Genomic DNA, 16,284 nt, shown 5'->3' on the forward strand with positions numbered 1-16,284 from the left:
TGAAACCTATTGCGGCACTCACGTTTACAAGCGTATGCAGCAGGATCCGGATACCAAGTCCCGTCAATGCTGCAAGTCACCTCAGGCGGGACAGCCACGGCAGGTACCATGTAGTATCCAGTTGCACAGACCAGCTTGACTTTTTTGGAATACAAGAAGTCGTTCGCTGACGGATAACCGTGGGGCAGGTTGGGCGACCCACACGAAACGGCTGCAGCGAAAACGAATTTGATACACGCTCAATCAAATATATGGGCATCAAGCCTTCGTGAGTGTTAATGTGCTGAAGCTGATGCGCTTGTTTACATACGTAATTCATACTGTATAAAATTTTAAAGGTTATGTATCTTCTTCATTTTTGTGAATGCGCTTGTCCTGAACAGTATGATGAGGCAGTCAAAAGATTTAACGAGTGCCAAATATAACGTCCTTTCCACTTTCTCATAACGGGCAGCATAAAACTTACTCGTGCAAGCCATGCTGCTGACATCCGGCACCCAACGACCATCCTCACCACATTTCGTCATGATCTCTATACGGCCCCTGCACAAAAACTTGAAATGAATGTATCACATTTCAATACCGATAATTGCCTGCAATAATTTATAACCTCCAAGTAATCACCTCTGGTGGAGCTTCGGTTCGATAAACACGGTGAGTACTCCGACCCTTGAAGACTTTCGTCCTCTGTTACCAGAGGTGGTTAGTAATGAAGTGTGTCTAATTTTTGAAAGTACTCAAATGGGCTTTGCCGGCCTGCATTACTTACTTACTAAAGCGGTTACGTTTTTATCAACGTACTTCCACTTTACAGCTTTTAAAATTTAATTCCTGACTTTCTACTATTTGGACAATGAAAAATAGAACCGTTCATGGGTGAATATATAAAGCGACTGGGTATTTTTGAAAATTGCGCCGTTAGTAGGGTTACCATATCTTCCCCTTTTACAGGAAATTGAAAATGTCCTCAGAGGACGCCTAAATGTCCTTCATTTTGTGAATTCGCCGTCATTTACAGCTTTGACGGCTAGGCTAATGGACAGGGTCAACTGAAAATCGCCATAAATGTGAAGAGTATTGTGTACAAGTCTACATTTGCGATAATTGAGCTCCAAATATCTGTTACAATACCTTTCAAGCCACAAGGATCTTGGGCACCGGAATATGGTGGCAGAGTCTATATCGGCCCCATATCCAAATCGATCAGCGCCAGGAATAGCGACATCACCGCACAGAACCTCTAAAACAGATTTCGCCATGGTAAAACTCGTCGGTATTCGACACAACACTCGCGGGATCACCTGAGCATTTCAAAGAATACACGTCGGGCACCCAGAACGCATCTTGGGTACAACGAACTTCCAGTGTCCTCAGCCTGTACTCGCGGAAATGGAGGCCTCTAGCGCACTGATACGCTATCTTGTCGTTGTAGTAGTGATTGGTCCCTTCCAACCGGGCTCCATATACTTGCGGTGGAATATCGCAAACAACGACTGTGTAGAGTAAAATGCCAAGAGTCAGGAAATTCATCCAAATTGAGTATTACCATTGATTGTTTAGGACAAGTAAACAAATGAAACAATAACTTCATATTTCTTCTCTATTCCTTAAAAGGTTTTAGAGCGAATCTCATCTGCAGCGAATGTCAGTAATGCAGTGAATCAATCATTGCGCAAATGCGAGAGAAAATTCACGACTCGCAATCAATGTTCCCTCTAAGCTGCGCGCGTGCGCAAATGCGCAGTGCTGACACGGTCTCCGCGCACAGAAAATCAAAGTTGCGCACAATAAATCCGAAGTGATGACCTATTTTTAGTCATTACGCACTGTTGTCCAAAGGTCTGCGCAGTGAGTTGGTGAGTGTGCGCAGACTCGTCAAAAATTAGAGGGAGCAACGATTCGAGTTTTCGAATATGATTCGAGTATTAATTTCAATGATTCCAGTCGAGTAGTAAGAGATGAGTATTCGAGTAATGAGATTGTACGCTCCTTGCCACTAAGAGGTATTTTATCAACGAGAATTATAATTTCGATGCTATTTTCCACCTTGGAAGGCTGTTAGACGACCATAGGTCATATCGCAGCACGTGAAACTAGTTGGATAAGGCCACATATATTAGTAGAAATGACACATCAGTGATCAAATCACAGCATTTATTGCCGGAAAGTGTAATGGAATAGGCATGATCAACAAAGTACTGTATCATCTTTAATGTGACGTAGAACTTGCATTATTTTCTGTGTTACTGCGTAAAAAGTACATATATGAATTTTCCACGTAACCCATACTGTTGTGGTGTCAAAAGATCTGGTGTTTTTTTCAACATCAACCAATCCGATGCCACAGTCTTCTACGATGTTATTATTTCTTCCTCAGTCCTTTTTAGAAGCTATTTCTTGCTCTTTTCATCTTTTTGTCGGGTAATGAGGGACACTCGACTAAGAATCTAGTCACGAAAGTACTCGATTTTTCCCAGACCTACTCTCAAGCCCTGCTTCGGAATTACGCTCCAAATTTATTTCAATAGAAAAAAAAAAAACGAGTGGATTGAAGCAGGGCCGTGGAGAGCGGGTTTCGTTTGATTTTCATTGACGGAGACGGAGTCTAGAAATTTTGTAACACCTTTTGGAGTTGAAGTTTGTTAAAATGCTTTCTGACTCTGGCTCCAGCTACTTTAAAACCGTATCAAACGTTCGCAAATGCAACTCGAAAGTGTTGTTGTTGTTCGAGAACTTGAGCAAGTTTTTGACGCAGGCGGACTCTCCCAAACTTGGTTTCTTTCTGCGGGCGCAATATATTTCAAATTACAAACAATGGTTGATTAAGTCGACAATAACAATCACAAAAACGCACTAACATGTATAATTTTAGATTTACAGGAATGTCTGAGTTCTATGAAAAAAATATTTGGCATCAGAGTGTGTAGAGTTGCCAGAGTCGGTATAACAAAAATGTCTAGATTCAGAGGTAGAGTGAACCGACTCCACAGCCTTGGTTTGAAGAGTACGCTACTGTCGTGGCTTGAAAAAGTATTACCAGACCATCGTAAACTAATTAATATTACCAGAACGTTCTCCGTGAATAAAGGCATAAGGGGTAAATGTGCAACGTCGTTTTCTACTTACAACATGGCAAAACGCGGCTAAATATCACAATCACAGCAAATCAGCCTCACACACTCTCTACTCACTGCTACATCCGGTTATATTATCCGGAGATGGATTCCAGACACCGTCCCGACATGTCACGTCGATCTCCTTCAGTCTCTTTAAACCTTCGGTGATCCAGTAGCCTTTCGCGCATCTGTACCGGAAAGTATCGCCTTCTTCGAAAGTATCCTTACGCCCCAGCTCAACGCGGTTAGCCTCATCCAGGTTGAAAAGCGCGCGGGGCTGTTTGCACTTTAAGTCTGTCGAAATTGGGGGGTACCCGTTTAAAATTCGGATTGCGAAAACACAATTGGTTGGCAATTGTGAATTTGGCCACGGCAAAGTTGACGTACGTTCGAAAGGCAGAACAAATGAACAGATGGATGCATCCCAGCCGATACGTAACCAATGCTATGGCATAAGCAAGAGGCTTTCGGGGAATATTCTAGTTTTTAGAGGAATGGGGTTATTAACTGAAACAGTCTCATGGGTTCACTGGATGACAAGACAAAGATCCGATACATACAATAAAAGCAAATATTCATTATACTCATTTTGTTATGTGTGAAAATCATGACGCACAGTTTATTTTGTGCGCTGGTATTCTATAATAATGTATTAGATGTGTAATGGATAGATATTTGTTTTCGTGACTAGGCGTGCAGATTAGCGCAAGTGTGCATTATGTTAGTTAAGATTAAGGCCTATTGTTCTTCAATGACAGTGCCCAGCCTATTTCCACCTGTCAATGATCACCAGAGGAGGTCCAAGTAGCCATCGTTGGTACTAAAGTAACTTTAATAAGCAATTGAATAGTGTATTCATTGTGAAATGAACCCGAATATTTTCGGCTGTCACTCGTGAGGGGAAATCGACGGCAGCTAATAGAGAATTGAAAAGAACATTGTAAATCAACAATCGTATCACAATATATGACGTCATCAGCATGAAATGAGATCTCAAATAGGAGAGCGTTCAATGTACTATTTTAAGATGGTACACGAACTCCTTTTGTAGACTTGTACCTTTCAACCTAATTACAAGTACAAGTAGCGATTTCAAAGTCATATCAAATCTACTTTGAATTGAACTGAAGTAGAAAATGAAGTACTCAAGTAATTCGAAATGTAAGAACTATTTTGTGTCTATGACGTAATAATAACAAAAACAAACAACTAGTAGACGGGCACAAAATACACAAAATAGTTCTTACATTTCAAATTTGATCCACCCTATCACTGACGTTTGCTACTGATGAGGGTCAGTCGAAAAGCTTTTAGTGAATAAATTAACAATATGAAGTTATTGTTTCGCGTTATTCTGAAGTTCTGTACCACAAATGGCTTGTTCGAATATTATATTGCAACTTTTTCTAATTTTTCATGCTACTTTTTACTGCAACTTTTATCAAGTATTGCGAAAAATGTAAAAGAGTGATTTAAAAAAAAACATGCCATAAAATTACATCTAGCATGGTTTTTTCTCTGATTTGGTTAACAAAGAGCTATGTGATTGATTTGCTGCATCTCAATGTTATCTATGACGCAGTGGCGTGCAAGCTGGAAGTTCAACGACTCCAGTCAAGCACGACAGTGCCTGAACTATGTGTAAATGGATCGCTTGATTGATTCAGTATCATTTAAAATTGAGGTTCTTCCCCATTTGACGGACGGCTAGGCGAGACCATCGACAATTACATTATCACTGGATCACATTTTCAGTCTATTGATTTTGTTGAAGTCGCCAACGAACCCCCCCCCCCCCCAATTAGTTTTGCTGCAAAGCCTTGGGTCAAGTTTCCAGACCTACGGGGCTTGAGGAGTAGTATCTGACTTATTATATGGGCTTTTTCCGGAAATTAGTTTCTGCATTGCGTCATGTAATTTTTGGCGGTCAGAATAAGGGAAAGTACAAAATTTGATAGCTCTGACAGAGCTGACGAAATGCTGTCATGTTGGTTCAAACCTAAAGAACATAATAAATGTCTGCATGACCAATTGAAGAAAGAAATGGAGAAAGCAGACACCCTGCAAATCTTAAACTCCTGGGTTATACAATAGGACTTTTCGAGTATCTCATACCCTAATAATTCTAAAAAATTATAAATGTAACTTTTATTAATATAAGTGGGACTTTCTCACGATTTTAGTGCAGCAAAAACTTGCCCTACTAATTAATAACAGTACAAATCGGTGCAACTTTCACACTGTATCCAGGTAACGCGGCAAAGGGGCTATCTCGCCGGTTATCATGACAATTTCATTCATAAAAATGAAGGAAGCAGGAATAGACAACATAATACCAATGCAGCTGAAAGATATCAACGGATCCGGGTGCCAAAGCCCGTCTTCTTCACATTTTGTTTCCAGTCGTGTTCTGCTGTCCATTGACACGTAGCCTTTAAGACATCTGTACACCAAAGTAGTGCCTAGGGATATCCCGGATCCTATCCACATTGCATGCTTCAGCACGGGCGGGGGCAGGCAAGTTATTGGCTCGCATCTTATAGACTCCTCTGGATGCCAGGAGGTGGTAGCCGTGCACACTGATATCCTGAAATCAAACTGACTCTAAAAATACCATTGGATGTGGAAATTATATAGGGTAAATTAAAAGCACGGTCCTCGCAATAAACATATGATAGCTTTGTTAGTTAGAGACTTCCCAGATACCAATATACCATCATCCTTGTAGTTTACACACAATCGCAGGGCTCCCAGACAGTTTTTCTCGCACCCTCACAGTTAATAACAAAGACATTGTGCAGGGTGCAGTAATGGATTGAACTATATAGAACCATTTACCAAAAGATTGCCGAGAATACACCAATGCTTCTATATATTTAAATGTCAATAATCAAATAAAGACCATACCTTGAATTTTTTCGGTATCTCGAAAACCACAAGCCCTTGTTGCATGTATACTTTATTCTGCGCATATACGGGTACGTTGTGGCCGTCGACATTACTGCGTCCACAGTAGCTGTCGGAGGGAGGCAAACCAAAGCTGCAACGCCAAAATATAGAATGTTACAAAGATAATTTCAACTGTCCATCGCTTCGAAATATTTCATACTTGAATGAAATAGCAAAAAGAAAATCCTAGAAGAATGCACTTGACGGATGTTAACATGGCATTATATGTACATAACATTTACATAAAGTTCAAGTCCTCGATTGCCATCAGCTTCCCAAAACAGAATAGTCACACTCACAGTATTGAGAGAGCCCTTTGCAACAAAACATACCAAAATACAAGTAGATATAGCGATTTCCAGGTTAAGTTAAAAGCAAGTATTCTGGGCCTAGTTTTGCCTGAAAGCTTCAGTAGTTTAAGTTTAAATTTAAGTAGTGCGAGTAGGAAAAACCTGCATGAGTATTATTCTGAAAAAGCAGTAGAAACCTACTCAAGTAGTCAGGATTTTAGAATGTCTCTATCTGGATTTGATTAACAATGATAGCTACGTTAACCGTCTCTGGATACTACTCGTATCTATATATATGTATATATATAAAGATATATGATTGTCCAACGACCGACACCACAAGAGTACCCGCAAAAAGCGGTGTTTCTCAAACTTTTTCTGGTCTCGTACCACTAATTTGTTGTTTTGCGACACCATGTACAACCTACATCCCAAATCTCTAATTTCAGTCATATGTACCAGTATTATTAGTAATTGGCGCTGTGAATACACCACAATGCCAATGAATGGTACGTAAAGCAGAATAAATTTGATAGACACAGCTGTTTCCTGTATACAAGATTGTTTATATGGGGTATGACCAGTGTTCCCTCTAACTTTTGACGGGTCTGCGCACACTGCGCAGACCCTTGGATAACAGTGCGTAACGGCTATAAAAAAGGTCATCACATCGGATTTTTTTGTGCGCAACTTGGATTTTCTGTGCGCAGAGACCGCGAAAGCACTGCGCATTTGCGCAGCTTAGAGGGAACATTGAGTATGACATTATTCATGGCACAATAGAGAATATGTCCGTTGTCCACGCTCAATTGGACTATCTCGGCCACCTGATGGCCGAAAGCCTTTCCTCGAACCAACACGCGGAGGTAAGAGATCTCAATTCTTTTTTCTGCATTCTCTTTAATCCAGGTGCCGTTACAACAGGTTGGATTCTGAGGTCGCGTTAAGCCGTTAAAAACGGTTTTCATACGAACCACAGTAGCAGACATTCTCCCCCATATTCAATTGCAATGAATCCATACTTTATGTATTCTGGTTTCGACATGGTTCAAATTTATCAACCTTGGTGTACTGATGCATTAGTATGCTAACCAGAGAGCCGGAAAAACATTTATCTTCCTCGCAACACTGATGCATTAGTATGGTAGCCCTAGTAGTCTAGCTATCCAATATCACCGGATGCTTGGTTCTTTTTAATGTGAATCTGGCGTGCCTCAATGATATCATCGTGAAATTGCTGCAAAACTGTTGTAATTGTGCATTGTGTGTATTTATAATGGCTTACTGCAAATGACAGCAATTGAACACAATTAGAAGTCGCCGACCCGCTCGCGTACCATAGTTTGAGAACCACTGTCATAAAGGTATCAATTTCGTAACTCACGTTCGCAGTGGTTGACAAAATCTACAACCCTCCATCTCCCCATCCCGCTGCATTCCAAAGTCCCGAAATCTCTTTTTTCAGTGGGGCTCACGTTCATCCAGTAACCTGGATAGCAGCTGACACGCACCCGTTGCAGACCCGTACCGGACGCTTCCATCGTTACGGTGGTGAAGTTGTATTGGTCCGGCAATCCACATTTGAAAACTACAACATACAGCGAAAATCTGATGACATCACAATGCAGTGTTACAAACAGAGGTGATCAAAGTAGTGTTCGTACTCGACTCGAAGTGATGTTGCGAATTTATACTGAATTACAAGTAGCAGTCAAGACATGTCAAAACTACTTCAAGTGAAACTAAAATTTTATTTTTATAATACATTCATAATTTTCGAACTCATTTGCGTTCACATCTACCAGTTGGAATCAAGCCAAATTTGGTGTGCATCATTTTCCCTACCAACCTAACAATTTATTCAGTGAATCCGAAAAAAAAGTCAGTAAGTAAGTTTGCCTCAAAAATTATCAAGGTAAAGTGGCAGTAGTCGAGACCCATAACACTTGAGCAAGTTCACCTAGTAGTTTTACTTCAAGAGTTTTTGGGTAGAAGTACCTACTTTCTACAATTTGGATTTTGAATAGTAAAATGTAGTTTTGTGATCGGTTTGTATCATTTTCATCAGTGAAATTATCACCTTACCTGGGTGAAATAACCCCAGTATCATGGTAGCAGAATACATTTTCAATAACTGATCTAGTAGTGGAGTCATCCGAGATATTGCGTGTGAATTGTGATATATGGCACTTGGCTAGTGGTATGTCTTAATCTATACGAGTTAGTGCTGAGTTACGGTTAGGTTAGGATTGGGGATAGGTGTTAGGTATTGGGGTACGTTAGGATCAGAGGCCGTTAAGTGCCAAATTTACCGGTAACCCTCTCAAATACATGTAACTAACAGAAAAAAACCAAGCCATTTCGAGTGTAAATATCTCACTTGAACACCGGTACAATGCAGGGTCCCAAGACCATTTCCCGTTGCCTTCACACGACGTTACCAGCATATCGAAGATACGATTTATGCTACGGTTTGCATTGCATGAGTAGACAATCAATCTCGGCTCACTCCCGTAATCGCTAGGTTTGGTTGCTATGAACGGCTCACCAGCCTTGTAACCGTATAGGGCGGTTGAACCAGGAATTACAGGCGGTACGCCGCATCGGACAGCTACAAAAAAAGCAATGTCACGCCATTGTCCTGCCTTTTTTCCTATTAATTTCAGCGTTTCGATATGTTCTCATAATCACTTGCTCAATTAGCAATGACCTTACGTGCATGATACCATAGGCCAGTGGTTTTGGACCACGGGCCCGCGTGAACTTTCTTCTCGGTCTGTCATTTATAACAATTTCATATCTCAATTGTACAATGCAATTTGACTCTGGACTATTAATTAGAGAAATGAAACATCAAATTTAAAAGTCACATAGACATTTGGAATATATTTTCCTGAATCGTGTCGTACTATAGAGGTCATGGTCACTTTGAACATACACAATGCTGCATGTGTTATACCAATATTCAATGAAATGAGAAATTAGCTGCTGTTTTTTTTTTGGCATTACACGTGTTATATGTTTTTCTGTTGGAGTGTCTGCCAGGCGAAGTCCTGTTAAAAGCCACCAACTTATTCTGTTTCTTTTGATGGAACTGCGACTTTCCTGTTAGCTAGCCTTATGTCGCTAGAGTGTACTGACAAAATTTTCCTTTAAAAGTCTTAATTTTAAGCAGTTTGGTCCACAATTTGCAGCATTGTAATGGACGCTAAGTCCACAGTAGACTATGAACTCTATATTATGACAAAATGCGGAAAAATATGTTCCAAATTTCTAAATCCATTCATTCTCATCCATTCCTCTAATTACAGGGCAAGAGTCCAACTTCTTGCATTTTGAAAGTGAGATATAAAATTGTAATATAATTAGTGAACTGCCGGTTGAGAACCAAGGAAGGTAGATGCACAGATTATCAGCCTATGCACCAATTCATTGGGAGTAGAATGTAGTAGAAACACTTACGCTCGCATGTAATATCGCTGGATGGATCCGGAACCCATTTTTGGCCGTACCCGCACATGATTGAGTATGTTAGCTCAGGTCTACCTCCGTGCGCATACCCAAATTCGCACCGTACAAGCAACAAGTCGTTGAATTCATAAACGGTACCACCGCCAGCAGGAGGATCGACGTATTCAACCTTAGCCGCAAACGTAGGACTTGGACAGCTGTTGACTGCAATTTACAGAGAGATTCATGAGTTTTTCTTGGAGTCAGTAAACGAGATTTACAAAGTAGAGGACGGCCGATTATCAAGGCCGATATTTTATATACAAAAAAATTCAAAAATAATGGAAATTCAATGCTCCGTGTTCACAATCTCAAGAAATCGATAACGCAAAGGGCGATACGTGACAGATTCACCCTTGCAGGACGAGTTTAACTGAGTGAGCATGCCGAGGAACTATGCTTCCTGCATTACAATCTACCCCGACTGGACTGATCTGCAGTTCTGTATCACGTTTTGCTTTTTGGGTAATCCCAAATTTCAATGAATGTGCGCAGTAGGGCTCTTCCAAAAAGACTTTTTTTCTCAAATCGTACTGGCTACTTGATAAAATTGTTAGGTAACCTAATTGAAGCCTACACACAAAATTTAGTTCAATTCCGCCAGTAACCGTGGAAATTTTGCGCATTATACATGGAAAATTACGGTAACTTGAAAATTGGTACTTTGTACTTGGTAGAAATTTACGACGGCACTTCTACTTCCACTCGAGCAGCAGTGATGAATATTTTGACCATCTACGCTGATGACCTATACCTTTAGGGGGTGTGATAAAGAAAAGCTTGGGAACCGCCAGCTTTATTCACCATAAACACATTATCTTACGGCTGCAGGATAGAGCCGCTGGCGTTGCAGGTGGAGTCCATTCCCCGTCAACACACTTCACATCAAACTTCCGAAATCTAGAACCGTTCGCCAACACAAATTCATGCCCGACGTCGCACTCGTAGACTAGGTGCTTTGGTTCGGCCGAGATCAGGGCGGCGTTTTCAATGTCTAGCGTATCTCCACAAGGAAAAGCTGTCTCTTCCAGGCATCCGCGTACCACATACGCCGGTTCGATTTTGTTGTCCCCTACGCATTGTACGTCGACCGAGGTCACGTGCGGACGCAGATAATACCCGGTTTCGCACGTGATAGGGACTTTTGTGCCGTACACCAAGGGAGTGTTGGATATTCCGTAAGGAAACGATCTTGCAACGTCCGTGTTTGGAATCGGAAATGGGACGATACACTCGGCAGCTGTGAATAGTAAGAAAACTGTGAAATTGCCATTGCGCCAATAGGGAGGCGATAAGTCTGTATTTGGACTTGAAAAAACGGAATTCGAGAAGGAAACGGCAGGCTCATTTCTTTTTAACTTTACTTTTATACGGCTTTTAAATAAATCCGAATCCCTACCAATTTTTACCTAATGGATACTAGTCAGCCCCGATGTTTACCGGACCACAACTTGACATATCGATCCCGCCTTCCGTCACATGCCACCTCATTTTGTCGCTTGTCCTTCTATAGACCTATTATCTTCCTTTACTCTTCATTCAGTGTACATGCCTCACCTTTAGATCGCCTAGACCAGGGGTAGTCAACTCAAAACGGGTCGCGGGCCCCTTTTTAAATTTCGTAGAGGACACGGGCCGCAAAAATTCAATGTCGAGACAAGATAGGCCACCCTTTTAGCATCCACGATAATGAATCATGACGCTAGTACAATGCTGTGCTCTCTAATATGGGCGATGGGCATAGTTACGACCAAAGAGGTAGTATTTTATTGAAGAACAAAAACATCATGATCATCAATTTCATGTTATTTTGAACCATGAGATACCTGACAACGCTTTTCAGCGACTCAGGAATCGATATCAGGGCTAGCGGGAAACAGTGGCAGCAAAAATACTATCTCCTCGTAGATATTGACCTTGTGGGGAAGCCATAAGCCGTTATCTAAGCATCTCGGTCTTGGCAGTATCTGGGCCATGGCACGTCACAGGAATATGCCCATGCCCATACATATCAGCTGATTCTACCTCAATGAAATGCTGTTGCTATCGCCGAAGCCGTTTCAGCCAGTGAGGAATAGTGATGTTGGGCACATGGGAATAGCTGCTTTTGAAACGACAATAAGAACAATATTTTGATCAATTTCAACATTTCAAAATGCCTAGCATAGTGTTCTTTCGAAATCCGAAATCAGATGGCAAAATACGACCTCGCGGGCCACGTGTTGGTAACCCCTAGCCTAGGCCAGGTGGGTGCCTGCTTTCAATGACTACCCAAGTCGATTTGACACCTTCCTATCTTTTCAGTTTATTGCAGTCTTGAGGATTTTTGAATCGGTGAATATATCGATAAATGACTCACTGACTGACTTGACTCATTCTGATTGGAGTACTAGAATGATTGTTCCCAGCGCTACCTGCTAATTTTGTTAGCGTTGGCTGTAGTACCGCAGGAGTGCAATCGCAAATAACCGACACAAATGCCTTAGAGAAACTCACGTCGACAGCGTATCCCGGAAATGTCGGGCTTCCATTCGCCATCTTCACCGCATTCAAACTCTGCGTGTGGTGATGGCTCGTGGCCTTTGACGCATTGGTACGACGCCTTATCTGTCGCAGTGTTGCCGCTGCTCATGTACGTCCCGTCCGTTATACCTGGTAAATCGGGGCACGCAACTCGTATGCAGGCGAGTAGGTTGAGATCGACGCTCCAACGGTTGTTGTTCATGCAACTGACTTCCTTCACGTATTCGCCTTTCGAAAACCAGTAGCCTTTGTTGCATTCAATTCTGAGTGACGTGTTCTGCAAAGAATACGATGCAAAAGACAATGAAATTTCATATTTTGTGATACGATTGTTGCTAAACAATGTTCTTTCCAATTCTCTACTAGTTACTGACGATTACCCCTGACAAGTGTCAGCCGAAAATATTCGGGTTCATTTCAATATGAATAATACTATTCAATTGCATATTGAAGTTCTGTACCTCCAAGAAGCTCTTCAATGAAATTTCAGTAATACTACCATTGCAAGAGAAAAGCTAGGGTCATCTAATACAGAGGTTCTCAACATTTGTCGTAATTGCGATTTAGGTTAATTATGATTATTAAAAGTTCACATTTCATATTAATTTCGATGTTTTACCAATACTCAAGCTAAAAACGGTTGATAACCACTGATCTAGCACATCCATTGCTTGCCTTTCGGTACAACTTCGTTAGTGAGAGCCACATGAACTGTTCTTTACGAAAAAACATGTGACGTGTTTCAGGACCGATACTTGAAGAATAGGTGCAGAAACCTTATTTTATCTGTTTGATTAAACATGTTGAGAATGAGAAAAATGAGCATATTAAGAATTCAAGGCCTTCAATATCACCCAGGAATTTAACACAGAATTGAGTTGAACCCGTCTTAATCTCAATAACGAACAGTGAAGTCTATGAATCGAACTCGGACTCGAGTCTCAAGAGTATGACTCGGTCTTGACCGGGTGGTGAAGTGAAAATGACTCTACTTGACTCGGAACCTTGTGACTTCATTACAACCCTGTAGCAAACTATAGATAATATAAAATACGACAAATATCGAAACATGAACGACAAAAATCGAACCGCCACAAATCCATTTTCAGCAACATCCGACTCTTCATAAACGTGTCCGTGGAGAACGCCCTTCGTGAATTCGCACGTTACCGCCGAACAAGACATCTTTGCAACATCGACGGTCCATTGCCCGTCCTCTTGGCAAGCTGTCGTGATTTCGTCTTGTTGCCATGCCAACTGGTATCCTTCGTCACATTTGTACAGCAAACGGCTCCCGTAGGAAAAATATTTCACCCCTATCAAAGGGAAATTTAGTTATTATTTCATAACAACTTGGATCTGCATTCGCGGCGAATTCGCCATCACATTGATTTAAATTGTTATATAGCTATTCGGTAATTACAATTAAAACTATAGGACCTTTATGGTACCTTTGACGAAAAAGGTTCCTAACCACTTGGTTATTATATTGGCGATTAGAGTGGAGACGCAAGATCACCACCAAACAGTTATCATGCTGCAAAGCCGCAATCCTTATTAAAAACACCAACTTTGGCTCAAAATATGTTGGGTTTAAGAGTCGTCAAAATCGAGTAATGGCGTGATTTGAATATGAATCAAGTATTAGGCTTCAAGTCAAGTATTCATGTATCACTCATTATGATAAAGTATGAATGCGGTGGAAATTTCAAATGTGTACCATTTACGCGACCACAAAGACACAAAGCCAGTTCTACATTATATTAAGAGAAACTTTCGTATTTTTTCGACAATACCTATTTCATAGCACTGTATCACAATGCTGTAGGTCAGTGGTTCTGAAGCGGGGCACTCGACTGAAAAAAAATTTTGCGCCTGGGCGATTCACCTTCGTAGTTCGTATCCTGGTTTTTGCTCTGTGTAGTGTCCTAATTTCAAATTTGAGAATTCTCTCATCAACAGTCATAACTAGGGCAAGTTTTTGCAGCTTTTGCAACTTTTTTTTACAGCTTCCGGCAGCTTCCTAAATACTCGTACGATATGTCGAATGCTGTTTTAAGCTGTTTGAAGGAATCTTATAGCGCAACTTTTTGCAACTCTTGTCCAACATTTTCAGACAACTTTTTGCAACATTTTGCAACTTTTTCGATTTTTCATGAAAGTATTTTCGATATTGAGGAAATAAACGGCCAAATTCGACTGAAACAGCGTAAATCAGCACCGAAGTAACGCTTTTACGGGTGTTTTGGGAGCTGAGCCGGAAAATTGACCTTGTTTTTAGTCAACCGAGCAAAATGTGGTCGAAATGCAACTTCTGCAACTTTTTTCGAAAATAAATGAATAAATGCAACTTTCCACGGATTTAACTGCAACAAAAATTTGCCCTAGTCATAACCTTCCATGCCAGCAAGCTATTTGTTGGTATTGCTGGCATTCTGGTTGCATTTTGTGATATGACGATAAGGGGCGGCAGAATTTTTCAATATCATGAAAGGGGGGCGTGTCTAAAAAAGCTTGAGGACCGCCGCTGTAGGGTTGATCATGATATCATAAGTATTTCCACTAACTTACATAGCTTTGTACTACATGTTCGTATGCTGCATTACGACCAATGGCGTTTTAAGGTATCCACAGTGGAAATAGTATCGAATCTATAATTCTTGATGACAAATCATCTCTTAGTGGCAAGAAGCGTATAATTTCATTACTCGAATCATTGTGGCCCGCCCTGGTTATAATAGCATTTTTTCATTAACTAGGCAATGTGTTGTGAGTCTGATGAAATCTACCAGCGGGATGTATGTTTGACACTCCCGGTCTAAAAAGTCCAAAAACCGCCACCGACAGGCCTACAAACACAACATCACTCTTACAGCACACGGTCAGATTGTAAACTCGATTTGCCATGAGAAAAATTCACCGGTATCAACAACTATTTAGCTAAAATCTGTAAAATAGCAACAGGTTCGATCGACAAAATGAATAAATCACATACCGTGCTCGTTGCGCTGCTCGGAAGTTTCGTCCGGATTCGCGATCGTTCTCTGAGATCTCGGTAGCTCGCCGGGGTCAACGCAGACAACACCTGAGGAAAAGAAATCAAGAATTGTGGTCGTGTGAAAGCAATCCCACTCGTAGGCGTAAAATTAAAACAATAAATTCAAGTTGCTAGGAAGACTTCATTCATTAATGATATGCACTTTCTGATGGTAAAATTCTTTTAGAATCTGCTTAACGGTTCAACGATGAATTCAAGCTTGCGGTGATTGAATTATGCCAACCGCCTAGTCAGGAAGCTTGAGCATTCAAGAGAGTCCAATTTTTTCACAAAGCCCTGATCACTCCGCCCGTGTTCAATGGCGCAGTGGGAATCAAAATTCAAGTACTCGAATCTATACCGAGTATCAATTTTGAAGGTTTGAGTTGAGCAGTGAATAGGCTATTTGCAGGACCTCGATCACTTGACTAGATACGCATAGCAACCAGAAATTGGTTAGCACGCTGAACCAGAAATCAAACAGTACACTATGCGATATTTAGCACTGAAGCAGGTAGACGAGAAGGTAGCGTGCTAAGCAATTTCTGATTGCTATGCGTATCTAGTCATGTGATCGAGGTCCTGCAAATAGCCTATTGCCAATGTTTTTGAGCTCCTTATCATTTTATTAACGAGAATTGTAGTTGTGATACTTTTTTCACGCTGTGTTAGCTACAAAAGCCCGATACGAGGCAATATATCACCCAAAAGAGCTAGGACATAGCTACTTGCACTTATGAAAACAACATTGTTGCTGTTTTATAGTATTCATAGTGTTTGTCGACTACTATGGTCTTTACACCAGGCCAATTTTCTTCATTTTTATTCCGTAGCTGCCGACATGCAGCACGGCCCACTA

At 41.0% G+C, this 16,284-nt stretch overlaps 1 protein-coding gene across 3 annotated transcripts in view; it reads right to left on the reverse strand.

Moving 5' to 3' along the window:
- Window positions 1–16,284, reverse strand: part of LOC145440281 (uncharacterized) — a 105,980-nt gene that overhangs the window by 18,987 nt on the left and 70,709 nt on the right. For all 3 annotated transcript variants that reach the window (XM_080317842.1, XM_080317843.1, XM_080317844.1), the window contains exons 58-71: window positions 15,384–15,473; window positions 13,478–13,704; window positions 12,362–12,665; window positions 10,689–11,105; window positions 9,818–10,030; window positions 8,736–8,966; window positions 7,740–7,943; window positions 6,024–6,156; window positions 5,453–5,703; window positions 3,192–3,410; window positions 1,302–1,493; window positions 1,132–1,240; window positions 467–543; window positions 23–211 (exon numbers count right to left, since the gene is read on the reverse strand). In XM_080317842.1, coding sequence (XP_080173968.1) covers window positions 23–211; window positions 467–543; window positions 1,132–1,240; window positions 1,302–1,493; window positions 3,192–3,410; window positions 5,453–5,703; window positions 6,024–6,156; window positions 7,740–7,943; window positions 8,736–8,966; window positions 9,818–10,030; window positions 10,689–11,105; window positions 12,362–12,665; window positions 13,478–13,704; window positions 15,384–15,473 — 2,856 coding nt within the window. The remainder of the gene's footprint in view (window positions 1–22; window positions 212–466; window positions 544–1,131; window positions 1,241–1,301; window positions 1,494–3,191; window positions 3,411–5,452; window positions 5,704–6,023; window positions 6,157–7,739; window positions 7,944–8,735; window positions 8,967–9,817; window positions 10,031–10,688; window positions 11,106–12,361; window positions 12,666–13,477; window positions 13,705–15,383; window positions 15,474–16,284) is intronic.

The sequence above is a fragment of the Botryllus schlosseri genome, chromosome 6 (assembly GCF_051294905.1).
Source record: "Botryllus schlosseri isolate E-star chromosome 6, Bs_hap1, whole genome shotgun sequence".
NCBI lineage: Eukaryota > Metazoa > Chordata > Ascidiacea > Stolidobranchia > Styelidae > Botryllus > Botryllus schlosseri.